The 19,876-nt window shown below is 44.8% G+C and overlaps 1 protein-coding gene across 2 annotated transcripts in view; it reads right to left on the bottom strand.

Annotated features, from left to right (window-relative positions):
* ACVR2A (activin A receptor type 2A) overlaps window positions 1-19,876 on the bottom strand; it is a 50,036-nt gene that overhangs the window by 13,051 nt on the left and 17,109 nt on the right. For both annotated transcript variants that reach the window (XM_017823750.1, XM_017823751.1), the window contains exons 2-4: window positions 7,253-7,460; window positions 5,243-5,352; window positions 4,134-4,288 (exon numbers count right to left, since the gene is read on the bottom strand). In XM_017823750.1, coding sequence (XP_017679239.1) covers window positions 4,134-4,288; window positions 5,243-5,352; window positions 7,253-7,460 — 473 coding nt within the window. The remainder of the gene's footprint in view (window positions 1-4,133; window positions 4,289-5,242; window positions 5,353-7,252; window positions 7,461-19,876) is intronic.

Raw genomic sequence — 19,876 nt, 5'->3', positions numbered from 1 at the left:
TCATCCCAACACTCATCCCAACACTCATCCCAACACTCATCCCAACACTCATCCCAACACTCATCCCAACACTCATCCCAACACACATCCCAACACACAGCCCGACGTGAAAGGTCCTTTCCAACAGGAATTTACAGACTGTGCAACAAAACCCATCCCAAACTCACGTCCCAGAGCACTGAAAATTAAAGCCTATTTTAATTTAATTTATTTTGACTGAACAACCTCAGTGTCACCTCAGCAGAGACACCTCCAATCCTGCTCCTCAGCTTTGTCCTGCAGAGGCCCTGGCCCAGGTTGCCCAGAGAAGCTGTGGCTGCCCCTGGATCCCTGGAAGTGTCCCAGGCCAGGCTGGATGGGCCTTGGAGCAACCTGGGATAGTGGGAGGTTCCCCTGTCTCCCTGGAACTAAACGATCTTTAAGGTCCCTTCCAACCCAAACCATTCCCAGATTCTGTGATTCCTTCCCCTCAGCCCTTTCCTTTGTCTGGTGTAACTGGACGAGCTGCTGTTGGAAGAGCATGGAATTCCAGCACCTGGATCCAGCTGCCCTGTGGAATCACCCAGCCCTTTCCTCTCCCCTTCCCTTTCCCGGCCCAGGACGCTCCGGAGCCAACGGGAGCTTTTCCCTGTGTTTGGGCACTGCTGGGCACACACTGGGCATTATCCAGATCACTGAGGGCTGAAGGATTTCTTGGAGAACAGACTGACTGGGAGTTGGATTTATCAATCCAGTGCTGGGAGCAGTGGGATCCACCAGGATCCCCCCTCCAGCTGTCAGTCAGCACAACACCCACGCCGAGGGTGAAGCTCCTTTTTCATTCCTATCCACTATGGAAGTTCTCCAGCTCCTGAGGAAGATGTGAATCCCCCAGGAATAAGCAAAAAGAAAAGTCTGAATTCTAACATTTTGCTCTGAGCAGAAGAACAAACTGCAAAAATGAAGCTCTGGGAAGTGAGTCCCCTCCTGAACTTCCCACTGGAGCAGCTCCCCCCAGACACTGGGAAATCAGACACACACAGGGGTGTTTTTACAGGATAAATTTATGCTCATGTAAACCTTCTGTCCCAAATCCAGATTTCTCAGGTGGATCCACACCTCCTCCCTCCACTCTGACAGGCCCAATCCCAAAATTAAACCTTTCACTAAGCCAGGACTGAGGCAGACACGGAGTTTGCAACACAGTGCTCTGCTTGAATCAATGCAAAAGCCCGAAGTGACCTGAAGTTCACCACAGAAACCCTTTTAAAACTGGTTTTTAATTTTAATTGTGCTTTAATTAAGAAGTTCCCTTCAGGTTCCCATTCAGGGGAAGATCGTTTGAAGTCTGGATTTGTTTTTACTGCTTGGAACAGCCCTCGGATTCTATTAGGGAAAAAAAGAGGACTCAAGTTTTAAGCTGTTCACCCACTGCACATCCAGGACTAAATCCTTGTAAAAACCCCTCTTCCCTTGCACTTCTCCAGGGTTAAAATGTTTTTATCTAATATGGTTTTATCTAATAAAATACCTGGAACAAGAACAAGAAAAAAACTGTGGCTGGGAGACCAGAATGGGGAAAACCTGAACACCTGATTTAACTTCTTTCTTTCTTCTGTGGTTTTCCCAGTGAGGCAGAGGGATAAAGATCATCCCAGAAATTTTAAGTGCATTCAGTGGATTCAGAGTTAATTTAGGGAATAAAAAGCTGAGTGTCTCCAGGAGATGACCCAAGTGAGTCCAAGTGTTTCACAAGGAATCACAGAGACAGGTTATGAAGGTTCTGTGAACCTGTAAAGCCCCTTTGCAACCCTCTCAACAGATGACTCCAATTTTAAAAACAACCCAAAGCAAACTAAAAAGCAACTGTGTGATCCAGCAAGACATTCCTAATCCCTTTTTTTTTTTTGGGGGGGGGGAATTTTATCAAAACATGTGTGCTTGCTGTGTAATTAAATCAAACGTAAATAAGAAGATAAAACAGTTCTTTCAAAGTGTTTTACAGATGGATTTGTTAATAACTCTATGGAGAAGGTAAAAAGTGACAGGTTTTATGGAATTATTCAGCTTTAGGTGGACAGTTCCCCACACAGCACAGTGGGAGCACAGGAGGAGGTAAAGCCAAGACTAAATGCCCTTTATCTTTCACTCCAATCCCTGTTTTCCAGGGAATGTCTGCTGCACACCTGACCCATCCACTGCTACACAAACACTTCAAACCCAATCCATTTGCCTCCAAACTCTGCTCCTGCCCTAGTTATTAAATGTAATATTAATAGTTAATCTATTAATTGCATGAATGTGCAGTGGTTATAAAGTTACTAATACTTTTCCCTCTCTTCCCACTTCCTGTGTCTCCTGCTCCAACCAGCTGTAATCAGATGGAAAGTGGGGAATGTTTTATACCTTTGATTTACATAATCATTTCATTTAGTTCTTCAGGCAGGAGGAGCTTTTCCTGCCTTTCCACATCAGCCCTTCATGTCTGCTCGCCACAGGAGCAGCAAATGCTGCCACACCACAACCAGCTCAGCCACCAACACACACTGATCCCAACAGGCACAGTCTGGGCATGGACAGAGCAGGTGATTACCCTGCTTATTAAAAATTTGGGTGTCCATCCTGTACCAAGCACGGGGTGAGGAGAGAACTGCAGGAAAAGGAGGGAGAATCTCACAGTTCTTGCGATCCCGTATTTAACCCTCGCTCGCTTTCCCGCCCCTTCACCCACGACTTGATTTCCTCAGGGAGGAAACCCCAGGCTGAAACGAGCCCCACAATCAGCACTTAGGGAGCTGATCCTACAGGGGAGACCACTGGGCTCGATGGAAAGTCCCAAATCCATCAAAATCTGGGCGGGCTGAAGTAATTCTGCCGACAGCTTGCGGGGAGTGCGAGGAGCTGCGCTCGGCTCCTCACGGACAGCAAACAGACTTCCCTCCCCAAATTATGTGCTTTTCACTTGGCAACAACATATGGCCACTGCCTGTCCCCAAATTTGTCTGATCTATTACCGTGCAACTGAAACCAAAACAAGTGATTTAGCAGGCACAGCCAATCCCGGCTCCTGGAAAACCCTCCAGCCGAGCGGCGGCACTGGAAACACGGAGCACGGACACCCGGCCTTTCTAAATGCAACCCTACCCAAAATAACACGTGTTTTCACTTGATTTGATCATAAATAGCATCAGCATTTATGAGAGGATGTGTATTCTGGTCGCTGCACTGAGTTAGGAGGCTCGAGGTAATTCCCACTGCAAAAATCCAAGTCATTTCTTTCTCCATTTCCACTTTTCCTTCATTTTTCCTGCTCTGCCCTCAACGATTTCCTGTGTTAACTCTTTCCATAAAAGCCTCCTGATCTCAGCTGGATCTCCAGATGTAACTGAAGGAAGAGGAATTCCAGTACTAACAGTAATTCCACCTCCAGAATCAGCTGGATTCCAACTCCCAGCAGCAGGAACTCCCCCAAAAAAGGCCTGGGTTTGGGTGCAGCACGGCCAGTTCACACCCAAATCTGGAGCCCACAATCTCACAGTGTTTGAAATAAAACACAAACACCACTAAAACTGAAACATCCTGAGACAAAATAAAAGGCAAACACCGCTAAAAGTGAAATGTTTTAAGGCCAAACAGAAAACACATAAAGAAGCAAGAGGAGAAGATGAGGGGGAATGGCAGTAAGGCCACGAGCTGAGCTGAACCCTGCAATTACTGAACTAAAGGTTTTCTTACCATTCCCTTCAACTGCACCTGTTTCCCAGTTCCACGATTCCTCAAAAACAGCTCATCATGTGCTAGGTACTGTTTTCTATTCCCCCCAAGTTGCCAAGATGAATTAGCAGCTCCAGTTTTAACCTCAGCTTTAAGCTCAGCCTTGAGCACCTGAGCAGCCCCTCACAGTGTCTTGGCCACCTCAAGCCTTGTTTTCAGCTCCCTCCATCCCAAAAAACATGAAGAAGTTGCTTATATGTCCATAAAAAAGCAATTAATGGGAGAAGGCTGTTGAAGTAAAGCTTAATTTTCTGCTTTTGGGGAGAGCAAGCGCTGGCAGCTCTGAACCAGGGAGGTGGAGACTCAGCCACGGACAGATCCTCCTCAGGGAACGGTTTTGCCATCAAAAAAAACCCCAAAATCCTGAAGCAGGGCCTTACCTGGGTGGGCACCAGCACTGGGGGATAGGCCAGCTTGTGGTGTCTGTACATCCAGAAGGAAAAGAGCACAATCACTGCAATTCCCATGATAGGCACCAAGGAATACAGCAGGGTGTTGAACAGAGGGGGCTTCGGGGTCACGGGGTTGGAAGTGGCTGCGGGGAAAAGAGGACACAGCTTTTAATAAACAAACCCCCCCAGAGCTCAAACACCCATCAGCCTGGTTTCCTGACAATCCCTGATCACCCAGCAGACCATGAAATATCCAACTAACACCTCCTGATAAAGGCAGCATTTTTGGGAAAGCGTGGAAACGCAGCCCCCCCGGGCAAAGGGGGTTTCACGGGCGGGAAGGAGAATGTCAGCTCTTGCCTTGGCAGGATCACTGACAGACATGACAACAATATCTCCTGGCTCCACAAAGGCTATTTTAATCTCCCAGAAGATGTTGTTTCATTTCATAAACAACTTCCTCTGGCTATTTGGTGCACGAGACGTTTGCTGCTTTCAGCTCAGTCGGTGACATTACTCACTTCTCCAGCAAAAGATTAGATTCCTCACTGGAAGAAGACAGGCAAGAAAAATCATCTCTTGCTTATGGGTTTTTTTAACAATTGTGTGTTAAGCCTGGCTGTTGGATCTGATTTGTGACCCGGGAGGAAATTCTGTCCCCCTTTTTAGAGGTTAATGTGTTAATTTGCAGAGTTCCAAGTAGTTTAAAGAGGATTGTTTGAAGGGAAGGAGCAGGGATGATACAGCTTTTAGCCCAACAATTTATAGACACTTACAGCAGCTTAACTATACAATTAAGGTAAGATTTGACAGTAACTCCTCTATCTAAAACAGACAATTATTTCAGATTATCCTTCCTTCTCACCCTTGGAAAAGAGCTGGAGTATCTTTTAATCACTTCAAGGGAAGAACCTTTTTCAAAGTGGAAGAATCCTTCTGTGAGCACACAGAGCTTTATCGCTGCAGGAAACCCTTTATTCCTGCAGGAAACCCTTTATTCCTGCAGGAAAACCACCCCAGGATGCTGGGAAAAGCCTCATCCCCCTGCACAGGCACAGTATGGAACATTCCTCCCCCAAAGTGTCCCAGGAACTTACGCTGTGTCACCTCCATCTCCGGGAAGTAGAAGAAGCGCTCGTTGCACATGTTGCCCTCACAGCAACAGAAAAACACCTCAGGGCTGTCCTTCTTCTCGATGCAATCGTTCCTGGGAAAGGGAACAGGGAAATATTGATCCAGTTCCATGTGGGGGAGGAGGTTGTTTAAGGGAAAAAAAAAAAAAAAATCTGTGTTCTCGTCTTTAAAACTTCAGCGTCGAATCGCCCGGGACGACACAGCCCCCAAAAAGCAGCTGGGAAATTTAAATCAATTTAAAGGTTGGTGTTTGAGGTTGCAATGAAATGTTGTTAGAACAGAAGCAGCGTGGGTTTGCTGGTTTTGGGGCAGAGTTAAAGCAAACCAGCACAGGAGGCTGAAGAGCAGAAATCTGGATTTAAAGGGGTGCTGAACCACAGACCCCCCAGCACAGGGTTGCAGGGTTGGGGATAAGTGGGAAGGAGAACTTTGGAATTTTATTGTATTTTTAGCAAAAAAAAAAAATTAAATTTGTACAATCCCCCCTGCTCAGGGACAGGACTTGTTCCACTCCATGGATTAACTGCAGGAAAGGAGTTCTAGTAACAAATAAGGTGAAACTATTCAAGAGAAATAAGGACCAGCCAGGGCCCAACCTCAGAGCAGGAAGGGAATCTGAAAATCCAGATATAGCTGAGGATTTTAAATACAGCTGAAGACTGTCAAGGAAGTTTTGGGCTCATCTTCAAAACTTAGGGTTGTTTCACAGAACCAGCCCCTGCAGCTTCAGTGTGCTGTGATTCCAGGGAACATTTTCTCTTTGATGTTCTCCATGTGCTGCTGTTTGGAGTTCATCATTCCATGACTCCCTGTCCAGTGAAAGCACTGCAGAGATAAGATTTGGGATGTTCTGGACAAACACAGCAGTCAGTGTGTGTTATTAGCACAGCTTAATTAATGAGCACACACAGGCTCTTACTCAGTTCCCAACTATTTCCTCACCATCTTTCCCGCATTTTATTTCTTCTTCCATTTCCTTTTCTTGGCTCAAGGGAGAATTTAATCTCAGGATTTCTTTTAGAAAAACATCCTGGGGTGGGGGGCAACTGGATCTGGGAGAAATGACTGCAAGGATTTCTTCTAACGACTCAACAACTCGGGAAACCCAAAGGAAAACGTCCCTAAAATATTGCTGCAATAATTTCTAAATATTTTTTAATGAAGATCCACAGTGCATTTATTTCTTAATTCTCTCCCTTTCCAAACAATGTGTGTTTTGGCCCAATAAACCCACTATTGCAGTTTAAAAACTGTAAATGCCATTTCTTAAGAGAGTCATGACCTTTATTCAGCCAGGATCCAACAAACCCCAAGTCCTGCTGTTCCTGCTCGTGGGGACTTGCAGGACCATCTGTTATTAAAAGAATGACTGGAAAATTTAGAATATTCAGTGTCTCTTGAGCTTTTTAATGAAGTGGCAAAATACTTCCACGGTTTGGTGAACTGCAGCCACAAAGTACTGGCTTTCCTACTCCAAATTCTTTGGAAAAGTCTGATAAAAAAAAAAAGAACCTCTAGAATTTTGCATTCTGGGTGCAATAACTGTGTTTGCATGGTTTGGGCAATAACAAGGCATTAGAAAATCTATTATTAATGGCCTAAAGAAGCATAAATTAAATACCTGGGGGTTTCTAATAGACAGTAAGGAAATAAAAGAAGGTAAAATACAGTAGTCAGCAAACAAGATAAAGTACTGAGGTGAAATCTGGTCCCTAAATGCAAATGTGCAAAAACAAAGGGCAGCTAAAATAATCATTCAGATATAAAATAATCATTCATATATAACATAATCATTCACATATAACATAATTATTCATATATAAGATAATTATAAGCTATATAAAAGACAATTATTCACAGACTGTGTGTTATCTCCTGTCTCAAGCACCGTTTGCAGGGGGGACGATGCAGAAATGGGGCAGAAAGGTTGAAAATCCCAAATAAATCCCCAATTCCGAGGGAAACTGCCTCACCTGTCATAGCAGTTGATGTCATCCAGCCAGCAGCCCTGCTTCACAATCTCAATGGAGCCAGAAATGTTCTTCCACGTGGCAAAGCAGTGTCTCCTCTTATCTTTGTCCCCGTAACAAGGCTCGATCCCGCTCCGGTTGGTTTTGTCCTTCTCCCAGTTGGCGTTGTAGTAGATGCACTCCTGGGTCTCTGACCTGCCGAGGATGGCACCTGGAATGGGAAGTGAACCACTGTGAACCGGGGTTTGAGGGATAAAACCAACCCAGGGTGCATAAAACCCCCCCTCCCCCTTTTTTAATCCGAGTTCTCCCCGTTTTTAATGTCAAGTTGACAACCATCCCAAGGGACAAAGAGCTTCTGTCGAGTCAAACCTTGCACAACTTTCTTTGCAAGTTTGGGAAAAAAAGGATGAGTCGTGGCACAATGCTTCTCCCTGAGCAGCAGCAGCAGAGGAAATTTAAAACACTGAACAGCGAAGGTTTAATTAAAATATCAGCCAAAAGCAGGTGCTTTAGCCAGGAGAATTTACCAGAAGGCAGTTTTGGTGCACGAGCCAAAAAGGCGGCGAGCACGTCTCGGAAACCCAAGGATGGGGTCATCCCACATCCCAGGATGCTTCAAAATAAAGCTTTGTGAACCTGGGAATTTAATTTTGCCTTTTAAATGACAAATTCAATTGATTCGCTGATAAATTACAGTAAACAGGAGCGCTGTGGAGGGTGGATGGAATGGGACGGGCTTTAAGGTCCATTCCATCCCAAACTATTTTGGGATTCTGTGTGAGGCCCCCCCAGGTGGGGAGAACTTCCCAGTGTGACCTGAAGCACCAGCCTGGTTTCTGCAAAGGTTGTTAGGAGGCAGAAGTGTCACAGAGCAGCAGAAGGGAGGAAGAAGTGCCTTGTATCCCTGTTTTTGTCTGTCAGATGCTGCGTGTTGGGAACACCCACGTGAGCTCCACCCGTATTAAAAGCATGGAAAACCAGCCCCACTCTCTCTGAGGAGAACGGGAATGATTCCCACCTGAGAGCTGCTGCAGCCTGGGATGTCAGCTGAGCGTCCCACACCGCCTCCTCCCCAAACCTGGCACTGAGGCATTCCCAAAATAGGCAGTGGCAGGATGGTGGATGTGCCCCGGGAGGGGGGCCCAGCCAGCTGGTGCCACTGCATGTGCCCCATCCCATTCCCCATCCCATTCCCTGCGCTGCCACGGCCTGACCTTTACAACTCCCAGCCCTGGCAAGGAACAGCTGAGGCACCAGATTGCCCAATTTGGGTCTGTCAGTGCAATAAAGCAGAAGTCCTGGATTTCTCTCACACGTGCCATTATTCCCTCTCTCCCGCTGCCAAGAGGGCCACGGACAAGCTGAGTTTTAGGAAATGCAGAAACTCCAGTAAAATTAGCTTTGCCCAAATATCCTCCTTATCTGTGGCTTTTTATAGCCAGGTTTTCCTATCCATGATTTTTTTTATCCACGAATGCTCTGAATCACTTCAGCCCATCCCACTGTTCCAACTGTTGGTTTAGTGACCTTGGATCTGACCGGAGTTTCCCACCTGGACAGGCATTTGCAGTAGGTCTGGCCAGGCTAAACTGCACAATCCTGGATTAATCACTCGGAGAGGAAAAGCAGGAACGTGGGGGAAGGAAGGGAAGAGGAGAAGGGGAAGCACACAAAGAAGCCCTGAGCCCATCTGCTCCAACCAGCTCTGCCACCCCCTGCACAGGGCCGGAGCTCCCAGGGGAGAAGGGCAGCTGGCACTTCCAATACAGGAAATTTATTGGGCGTAGCAGGTCCATAAGGAAACTCCTGCACCCATCCTGAGCGCACATGGAATTGTCAGGTCCTCAGGAAACCAATTCCTGGATCCCTAAAGGCAGAGTGCTGCTGTTCAAAGAAGCCACGAGCGAAGCTCCGGAGTGTCCATGGATGGAAAAGCCTGGGAGGAAACAAACTGGGAAAGCAAAGGACATTGGAGCACATCACGGAGTTTAGATCCCAGTTGATCTGTGTGTTATCCAGTGCTGCTCTATCCCTCACACTTGTCCACCCAGGACAGCTGCAGCAGGGAAGAAAAGCAGGGAAGCAAACCAGCAGGTGCTGCTGAACTCCTGAACTGCCATTCGGGATCCCCCGGAATGGGGAGCAGGGCAGGCAGCAATCCCAACAGAGGGCACATGGGCAGCCTGGAAAACCTCACCTCAGGAGCAACTGGAAGGACTGGCTCCCATTTTCCAAGCAGAAGGACTATGGGAATGGCTGGACAACAATCCAGGCAGTTCTTTTAATTAAAAAGGGACAAACCCTGGAATCTGTGCACAGCTCGTGAGGACTGACACGGCCTCCATTTAGGGAGGGATTGCTGGGAAAAGGCACTGGATGGAACAGGAATTGTCTATTAAGACACCTCTACATTACACCCAGAGGGGGGAAAAAAAGGAAAGCAGAAACTTCTGGGAGTTTATCATCTCCATTTGCTTTATTTGGCAAACCTGACACTGAGCAACACAAGCACTGGGGTCTGTGATGCAGGGATGGTTTTCCTCAGGCTGTAAATAAAATGTCTGAGACGTGATAACACCAAACTCCCTGATTTCCAGAGGAAACTTCAACACAAACACATCCTCCCTTTCCCCCACGTCGCACTCCCACTCCCAAACACTGCTCTGGCAGCTCGTCTGGACAGAACTAGAAACTTTTTTTCCATCTAGGAGGAGTCACCACTGTACAATAATAATAATAATCATAATGACAATAATAATAATAATAATAATAATAATCTGTATTTCAGGGCTGCACAACCCACCCAGACAAGCCCAGCACTTTGCACTTGAACTTCATTCTATTCTAAGCACTGATGCAGAAATACTCGTGTGACACTAAGGGACATTTTTATTTTCTTTTTTGCTATCCCCTAGGAAATTTACTCTCCACAAAAGAATTAAGGGGTGAAGTTCAGTCTGGTTGCTGGAATTGTGTTGTGTTTGAGGTTAATTTTGCACCCAAACCCAAGGAGTGGAGCAGTTTGTGAGTGGCCTGAAGCACCACAGGGCCTGGAGTTATTTAACACAGGCCACGCTCTAAAATATCTGAGTTGTTACAGGCTGTTCTGGAGGAACAGAAAGAACAGGAAAAGCAGCATAAATAGAAATAACACCTTGGAAAAAAACCCCTTCAGCTGCAGCAGCACAGGTACCTTTGGCAAGTGCTTGTCCATCTGTGTTTTTCTGGTTGTTTCCACGCTGGTCTCAAACACTTTCTAACCCCACAAATACATCTGCAGACAGATACAAATACAGACTAAAAAGGCCCAGCTTTGATGTTTCCACAAGCAGGAAGGAGGATTTTAGCATTCCCTATTTTTTTCTGATAACCCCCAGGGGAATGTTCCTCAGAGGGAAAATAAAGGGAGTTATTTCCAAGCTAATAAAGGTTCCAACAGAAAGCACTTTTCTGTCCTGGTTTTCCACGTCCCCAAACTTATTTTGTTGATTTTTTTAGGTTAATATTAGTGCTATTCTCACCACTCTCAAAGCTCCCAGGTCACCCAAGGACTGCACTTCCCATGAGCTGAGCCAAAGGACATTCATTAAATCCCAGCCCAGCAGCAAATAACTCAGGAGAGGCAAGAATGGGGAAAAAAAAAGAGAAACAAGGCAGTGAAGTAACAAATCACCTGCACTGCTGCCACACTGCAAAATGTAAAGATTAACCTGATTTCTTTTCCTAAAATAGGATTTAAAAATCAATGAGTTTTGCACCTCAACATGCATCCTACAGGAAACTTGGAAGCTTTAGTGCAGAGTTCTGTAGAGCACAATATAAACATTATTCTCCAGGATTATAGTGGGGGGACATCAGGAAATCCATATTTGCTTAGGTATCTCATCATATAATTAGAAAATATTTCAATTTTCTTGCAGTTCACACGTTGCCAAAACGTGCCTGGACGTGCCTGCCCATGGGAGGATGAAACCCTGGAGCTGAGATAACACTTGTGGAAAAAGAGCTTTCCAGAGGAAGAATCCAGAGCTGGAAAACTGAAGGATGAGGTGCCTAAAGGCACCACACCAAGTCTTAAGAGTAAAAGTTCCTAAATAGAGTGGGAACCATGGAGGGTGATGGGATCTACAACAGGAAATAAGACAGAGGGAAGAGGGAGGAAAGAGAGAAGAATAATATCTGGATTGTTAAAAACCAGCAGCCCCTGGTTTGCTGGATGGACAGTAACTTGAAAATGAACTTTTTTCTACTCTGAATGGGTCTTCTGGACTCACAGTGTGGAAAAGGATTTTTAGAGTCAGCTGCTCTGACTTTAAATGGTGTTTAGAGTCTTGATGATGTTATTTTACATGTACAGATATGTCTTGGTTTTATTTAAAAAAAATACAATGAGTGTTGCCCTTGTCCTGTCAGTGCATGGGCCTCTCGTTGAAGGAAAAAAAAAAAAGCTGGAATTACTGTTGCCATGTGTTCCCCCCCCCCACAGTCCCTGCCAGTCTGTCCTGTTGCTGGCACAAATTAATAATGTTGTAACAGGATTTTGCAGAGAAATTCCATTTTCTGCCTTGCGCTTCCGAGTGTCTTATTTAAGCCTGGATTTAAGGAAGTGGGAAAACCCCAGAGCTCCGGTGCCCGAGTTTTCCAGAATCACTTCAAGAGCAAAGCAACGTGGGAGAAAATGGGAGAAAGAGGGTCAGGGTGATGTGTAGGGAGAAATGAAGGTGCCAGGAATGGCAAGATAAAGCTTGTCATCCTCTGGGAATCTCCAGAGGCTTCAGAATCTCCAGAGTGAAGTGTTATTTTTCACACTTCCCAACTTCAAGGGGACACACCAGAAGAGGGGCTGATGGTTTCAAGTTCAAACCTGCCACTGCTGTCACTGCAAGGTGTGAGCAGCACAGAGCACAAAACCCTCTCAGCTGCTGGCTGGGGACTCCTGCAGGGGGGGAAAAAAAGCTTGGAAGACCCTCCAAATGGTGTGTTCTGGAGCACAGCCTTGGGGCTGCGCTTGCCTTGTATGTGCTGGGCAAATGTCCCCCCCCAGCACGACAGAGAAGGTGTCAAAGTGATTAAAATGATCACAATTAGTAACACAAAATCACCAGAAAGGTTTAAATCCCACACACTCAGATGTTGGGGAAAAAAAGAGAATAGGGCCAAAGAGGCATTAAAGCTACAACAGACAGTTCCCAGTTGGGATCATCCTCCTTTTCCCGGCGCAAAAAGAATAAAAACGACTCAGTTTTTGATATGAAAAGTGTCAAACTGGGGTTCTGCTGCACCCTGAGTGTCCAGGAGGATAAAACACCAGAGATCCAGTTAATTCTCCAGGAGCTGTTTTGCCATTTTGGCATTTTCCAGCTGATTTCCATAGGCTGGTTAATAGAGCCAAAAATAAAGCAGAATTTTGAGCGTCAAAGTGTCTGAATGGTGTTTGTCCTTCTACCTCCATCCACCTCCACCTGGCTCTGGGAGCCAGGGATGCTTTCCCATGGCACACTGAGTGACACCATTCCCACAGGGAATCTTGGAATGCTGGCACTGAACTAAGAAAGAGCATTCAAGGCACCCAATTAAAGCCCAAACAAACGACCCGAGGGTCTCCAAAGCGGAGTGGGAAGAATGAATCCTTTCCAGGGATGACTCTCAGGCTGGTGGTGGCAACCAACACGGTTTCTATTTTGAGGCCTGGCAGGGAGTTTCCCAGGAATGATCTCAGATACCTGTCACTGCTGTTCCTCTGATTTGAGTCCCAGAACAACTGGAATCCTGCGGTGCTCCGGCTCCCCACACATGGGAAGCGTCTCCCAGGGACACCCCGTTGTGAATTTGGATGGTATTTGGGATCAAAATGATCCTTTCTCGGGGTTGGGAACTGTGAAACTTTGCAGGGACTTCCCAGCCACGAACTATGAAACACTCAGAATTCCCTAAAATGAAAGTGTGACATTCCTGCAGCCTCCTGGAGACGGGAAATTCGAACATATTAATCATTTAATGAAGAGTTGGAAAAGCATCATAGGAATTTTAGCTGCTTTCAAATTTCCTTATAAGTAAGACAAGATCAGTAAATGACATTTTTTCCAACTCTTCTCCTGTACTGTTTGTCTCCTGCATCCTCCAGAATCCCGTTGAACATGATGAGTGTCAATATTTCACTATTACAAATAAGGAGAAATCAGGAATTCCCTTCTGACCCCCAAAAACACTCACAGAAGATTTCAGTCAGGCTAATAAGAAGAAATCATTCCACCTTTTGCCTTCCACATCACTCAGGCACAATGCAAATTTCTTTGAGCAGTTTGACAGAAGAGCAAACAGAACCACACCCCCAGAGAAACACAAACACGGGCAAGACATCTCCGAGGCAAGGATCCAACTCCGCATTCCACGTTTCCCCCACACGATACCTCCTTTTTCTGTCTTCCAGGACCTTATGTAAGTGTTGAAAAGACAACAGGCCCAGTGTGGTGCTGCCTCCAGCTCAGCTCTCCAACAAATCCCTCCGTGGGTGTCGTGTCCCACTCGGTGCCACCGCCAAGCGAAAACACTCCCCGCTCATCCCGCGGGTGCCGAGCGAGCTCCTGCTTTACATTAAAATCCTTTTGCTGCCCTTTTTTTCTGTGCTTACTCCTCCCAGCATAAACATATTTACAACTACTTCTCACTTGTTTTTTAACATTTTTTTTTTTACTTTTTTTTTTTTACATCAGCCCTGTTGTTTCGCTCCGAACCCACCGGGATGAGTCCCGGAATGCCGAGTGTTTGTCCGGGCGCCGGGCAGTGCCCGCCCGGATTGGGATGCACATCCCTGCCCAGCACATCCAGACAAGCTCCAGCTGCCCCAGTCCAGATGGCAGCTCCCCAGTGGGAAAGACAGGTTCCAGATTTGTGTAAACACACACACAGGGATTACCTTGGAGCTGCAGGCAAACAGGATAACACGGGGCAGGGCAGGGGGGGCGCTGAAAAATTCCAGCCTTTCGGTGTTCACTTGGAAACCCTTCCCTACCCCTCCCTCTTCCAACTCTCCAACTTATTTATGGTGAGCTTCAGTCTTGAATCCTCACATGCTGTGATCCTGGGGGGTTTCATATTTTCCTTTTCACTTCCCCACCTCATCCCAACAGGACTTTCCGAGCTCCTCCCGCTCGCACGGGGTTGGCCGGAACTCCAGTCAGACATTCCCAAAGACCTCCGTGGCATCAATCCTGGTTTTGCTGGCTGGGAAATGCTCCTTCAGAAGCACTTTAGGATGGGATGCTTCACTTCCAACCCATATCAGCGGCTCCTGGGGCTTGTTGTGATGCAAGAGCGGGGTCTGAGAGACATTTTTGAGCTGCAGCTCCACCAAAAAGAGCTGAAACCGGCCCAGAGGAGTGGAAGTTATTCCTGAAGTGGAAGTTATTCCTAAAGTGGAAGTTATTCCTAAAGTGGATCAAATGTCAGGCTGCAGCACCACACACCTGAGGAGACACCTATCAGCACAGAAATCCTGCTATGTTTGTGGCTGCTGAAGCAAAACATCTCCCCAACCTCCAACCTTGTGCCCGTTTAATTCCACTTCTCCCGGGCGGGCATCAAATTCCAAACATTTCCTACACCCAGTTCCCAACTCCGTGTCTTTTCTGTCCTGGAATCAGTACAGATCACATTTAAAACCCCAGCAAAATTGCCTCTTTCCCTCCAGTAAACCTGGCAGTGCCTTGACGTGGATTTTGTCAGTCCCCCCCCAGGCTGCCTGATTTTGCTGCCCAGACTGTAATCTGAAGATTAGGTTAAAAATCCCATTTCTGGGGCTGGAAAGACCCCTGTTTCCAGCCCAACCCTCTGCTCACAAGGCAGGCACACACTGGCCAGGCTTCCCAGCTCCCCACTCACCCCTCTTCTTCCTTCAGGAAACGTTTGCACCATAACTAATTTAAATATTCTTATTACTTTTCAGCCCCAGCATCACCTTTCTGTGCACTAAAGATGCTCCAAGTGAGCTTTATTTATCATTATCATTATTTATCATTATTACTATTTATTTATCATCATTATGTCAGTTTTTATGGAGAAAAAACTCTGCTATAAGTGACTGGTAAGCTGTTAAAACCATCACATATTTAAGATGAAAACAATGGAACAACAAAGCAACTTCCTCCTGCACCTCAACATTAAACTGATTTTCTGCTCTGTTTTTTTTTTTCTTGTTTTCAGGGTAAAAAAAAGGAGAAAAAAGCCTTTTTTAAGGCTGTTTGTTGTTCAGGATGAGGGGAATAAATCCAAATAAATCCTGCAAGAGCTTTTTTGGCACAAGAAGATGATGATGGAGATGCAGTTTGGCCCCCCCAAAAATGGCCAAAGAAATATTAATCCATCCAGAAAGTCTTCTCAAAAGAAATTCTGAAGTGGATGAAAGCTCCTGTTATTTTGCCACCAGAAAAATGCTTCTGAAATTCTCTGACTCGACCCGGAAATTTGGGAGAATGGGACGAAATTACCTCTCTTTTCCCCCATTAGAAGGAATGTTAAAATGTTCAATTTTAGTAATTTATGAGTGATCTCCCTAAAATAAAAATATTTGGAGGACTGTATTTCTAATCTCCCAACATCCAGTAAAATTTAGGGGGAAAAAAAAAACCTAAGAAAAAAAAAAAGACCAAAATATTCTTATTTATGGTTATGTCTGAGTAACAATAAATTTGGTGTTGATCAACAAAACAAAGCACAAAACCACTTTTTAGAAACTCAAGGTTATTGTTGGAATTATCTCTAAGTGTGAAGACACTGAAGGCATGTTTTAAAGGCTTAAAAGTTGTGTATTTAATTTATGGTTTTATTTAATAACTTATTTATTATTATTTATTAAGATTAAATTTATTATTACTCGTTATTTAATTAATTTAATATTTAATTAATTTAATAATTAAGACATCAAATTAAACTCTCATTTAGGAGCTGTGTGCAGGCACTCAGAAAAATGAAAGTCAACAGGAGCATCACTGTCTGTTTGTTATGAAAAGCATTCAAAACAACACTAAAAAACTTATTTACTGCTGCTGGATTTTGGTTTCTTTGACAGCACAGGGTCAAGCTGAATTGTGATATGACACACCCTCATTCTACAGCACAATAATCCCAAAATATGTGGGTTTATAGCCTGCAAATCAATGACAAAAACTGCCTTGAAATGGCAATTTTTGCTACAGAACTAAAGAAAAATGAATTAAAATAATTAATAGTAATAATAATAATGAAAGAAAAATCACAAAACGTTTGTGTCTCTCTTGTTGCCAAGACACAACAAAACCAGAAGAGCTCTAGGGTTGTATAAAGGGGTTTAAGACACCACTGTGGTCCAGGAGCTACAAATATTCCATGAACGACTGTGACCAAGGGGCTCCAAGAAAACGTGGGAGCGACAACAGAGCCTGGAATAGCAAATAAACCTTGAATATTTAATGGCAACGCCCAAAAATGTTTCTCTGACCAACCAGTAAAATTGTTTCAGCGTTGAAAGGTTTGTCTCCGCTTCAGACCTCCCCAGAAAACACACCCAGTTCTCACATCAGCCCTAAGTAATGATAATTAAGGCACTAAACATTTCAAATCTGGAAATAACCCCTCGAGTTGTGCTTGGTGCACACAAATGTTCGTCTCCCAAAGCAACCAGAGGTTTAATTCCGGAGCAAAGACTGGAGAAAATCACTTTTTTTTTCAGCTGTTTTGCTCTCCCAGATTGCACCAGCCCCCGATAAATTGTATTTATTTGGGTGTTTTGCTGCGGTTTTGACCCTTTTCCCAGAGCTTGGAGCGATGCAGCTCCATCCTCCCGGAGCTGTGAGGGTGGAAATCAGGGAGACAAAGGTGGATTGAGCAGAAGGAAATAAATGGGTGCTCAGAGCTCCGAGCTGAGACAGCCCCGGGATCAAAGCACCCACCACCTTCCCTCGCATCCCGATCCAACAGGAGGGAAAACCCCACTTGTGTTCCCTCCATTCCCTCCCTCTGCATCCCACTCCCGTTTGGAACAACCTTTCCCACGTCTGAAATCACCCAAATCGTTGCTCTGAAGCCTTTTCCAGGTACAAAACATCCATTTTTTTCGCTCCTCCGACACGTGGAAACGTGTGATTTTTCCCAGCTCCCCGAGTCTCTTTCTATCCCAACAAATAAAACCCACGGAGGAACATTTCAGATGCTTTCTGGCAGCGGAGAAAGGGAGATGATAAATGCAACACAACCAGTTTTAATCAAGATCAAAGCTGCAGGAGAATGCAGACAGACAGTCTAGACTGCTTTACTTTGAAAGCCTAAGCACATAAAGCAACATCTGCAAAGAACATTAATCACATTTAGTCCACAATCTTATCACCTCCTGAGCAAGCAGAAACAACTTTTCCTCCAAAATCAAAATTATATATATATATATAAGTGGCAAGTATTTTTTAATGATCTGTGACTCAGAGGTCTATCGGTGATCACAAGGCTTGTCCCGCTCGCTTCGAAAAACCAGCTCGTGGAATTTTAAACACACCTGTAGAGTTCCCTGGATAAAGGATGTGGGCACAGGGATGGGATGAAGTATTGGGAAGGAAGCCCAGTGAGCAGCAACAATTATTTGGCACTGCTGGGATAAAGTGGGAACTCCCTAAATGTTGAATTAAGTTCTGATTTGCTCTCCTGTATTCAAGGAGTATTTATTGCCTGCTCAGCAGGCAGCAATAAAGTGGAAGATAGCTTTGGGATATGACTCAAAAATAGAAATAATAAACATAAATAATCAGCTTCCTTTCTTCCTATATTTTCTACATTTTTTATGCTGCTCCTCTGTTTTATAGAGGAATTAAAAACTGGAGAGGTGGTGATGCAGAATATTTGTGTGATTTAATACATGTCCTTTTGATACAAAAATAATCTATCCCTTGTCTGCCTTTATCGTGCTTATGTTCTGGTCCATCCTCTCTTGCATCACTCACCAGCAATCATTTCATTTACTTTAATAATAACTTTGCACACTCACTGGCAATCATGTCATTTATTTTAACAGAAGTGTCTTCCACTGAAGTTTTCCCTCCTGCCAAGGTTTTCACAGGATCTGCCCCGGGATCATACACGGGAGAGACACATCCACCAAAAAAAAAAACCCCATTGTCTCATAACCCCAAGGCAGCAGCTGTGAAAACGAGCCCAAACTGGGGAGTTTGATTCCAAATCTCAGCGTTGAATCTCTCAGCTCCAAAAGCACCCTGCGTGTAAATCCCCCCCTTCCCCGGGAGTCACTGAAAATACTGATTTTTAATATTTCTGTAACGCCTGAAGGTCGGCAATCCCTCCTCTGGGTCGGGCACCCCGCTGCTCCCCGCTCTGAGATTCCTCACTCCCTCACTGACACAGCATCTGCAGACAAAAAGGTTTATTCTTGGAAGTCCTTTTTCCCCTCCAGTCCTTCCCAGTTTGTCGCCTTCTCTTCTCAAAGGCAAAGACAGTTTCCCAGCAGTGCCCCAGTACCATCAGCTCCCCCTGAAAAGTCAATATTTCACTGAAGCACCTGTTTTGTTCTCCCTGCACAAGCTCTGCAGTGTTCCTGGAGTGCTGGAGTTCATTTGCCTGAGCTATTTTAAGCATTTCCTATCTTTAGTCCTACTGGCAACACTTTTTTTTTCTTTTTTTAAATTTTTTTAATGTAACTTTAACCTCCTACAAAAAGCAGTTTAACAAAGGGAGACTCTGCACACTTTTTGTGACTCCCACACCTGTGGAAATTTGGAGTGCTCAGAGAAATACCCTCCCATATTATGGTTTAAGTTCATTTCTGGGTGTTGTTTGGTTATTTAACTCACGGTGCCACAGCAAGGAAATCCATTTTCTGGGCAGTTTTTCAATTTTCTTACCTCATTCCACCACGATAAGTTAAAAAAAAAAAAGCAACAATTCCAAGTATTTGGGTAGAGAAGGAAATTCTGAAGTGCTGGAAGACCATGCAGAGGCTCCCTCAGACCTTGGCTATTTATCCAAAACCATGGGATTGGTTTGGACTGCAGAAGTTTTTATTGTGCTTAATTTTAATTAGGTAAATTTGACAGAATAACTAGAACTGGACACTCTGCTCGGTTTGTACCTAGCAAATAAAATTAAGTTTCTATCATAACTGCAGCCACATAAACTTCTATTTTTATTATGACACCTCACGGAATTAATTTTATATATTCTATTATTTAATAACAGAAGAAATGAGGCTGTGGCTGAATAAATTCTGACAGTTCTCACTCAACTTCCAGTGGAAAACACCTGCAAAGACCAGGGATAAATCAGGGATTCAGGAGGAAACACCACCACAAACAAAAGCTTTCAGGTGGGAGTTCTGCACTTGCCACCACAAGTTAATTTGCCTTCTAAATTTAGCTCACAATTAAGGAAATGGCATCAGGTGATCTGAAATCCAGAAGGCACTTTAGGATATGATTTTGCCCTTTTTCTTCTTCTTCTCCAAGAACACATTTAAAGCCAGAAGGTGAATGCTGGTGCTACATGAAAAAGCCTCTTGACACCTTGACAAAGTGACAGCCTTAAATTCGATGATTAAAAGCCCAAGTTCCGTGGCAGTAAAACGGTGTTCCTGAAATATGTTTTCCATAA

This window comes from Lepidothrix coronata, unplaced genomic scaffold (genome assembly GCF_001604755.1).
Source record: "Lepidothrix coronata isolate B3197 unplaced genomic scaffold, Lepidothrix_coronata-1.0 Scaffold105, whole genome shotgun sequence".
Taxonomy (NCBI): domain Eukaryota; kingdom Metazoa; phylum Chordata; class Aves; order Passeriformes; family Pipridae; genus Lepidothrix; species Lepidothrix coronata.
Note: the sequence above shows the minus strand (reverse complement) of the source record. Positions and strands in the feature narration are given on the sequence as shown.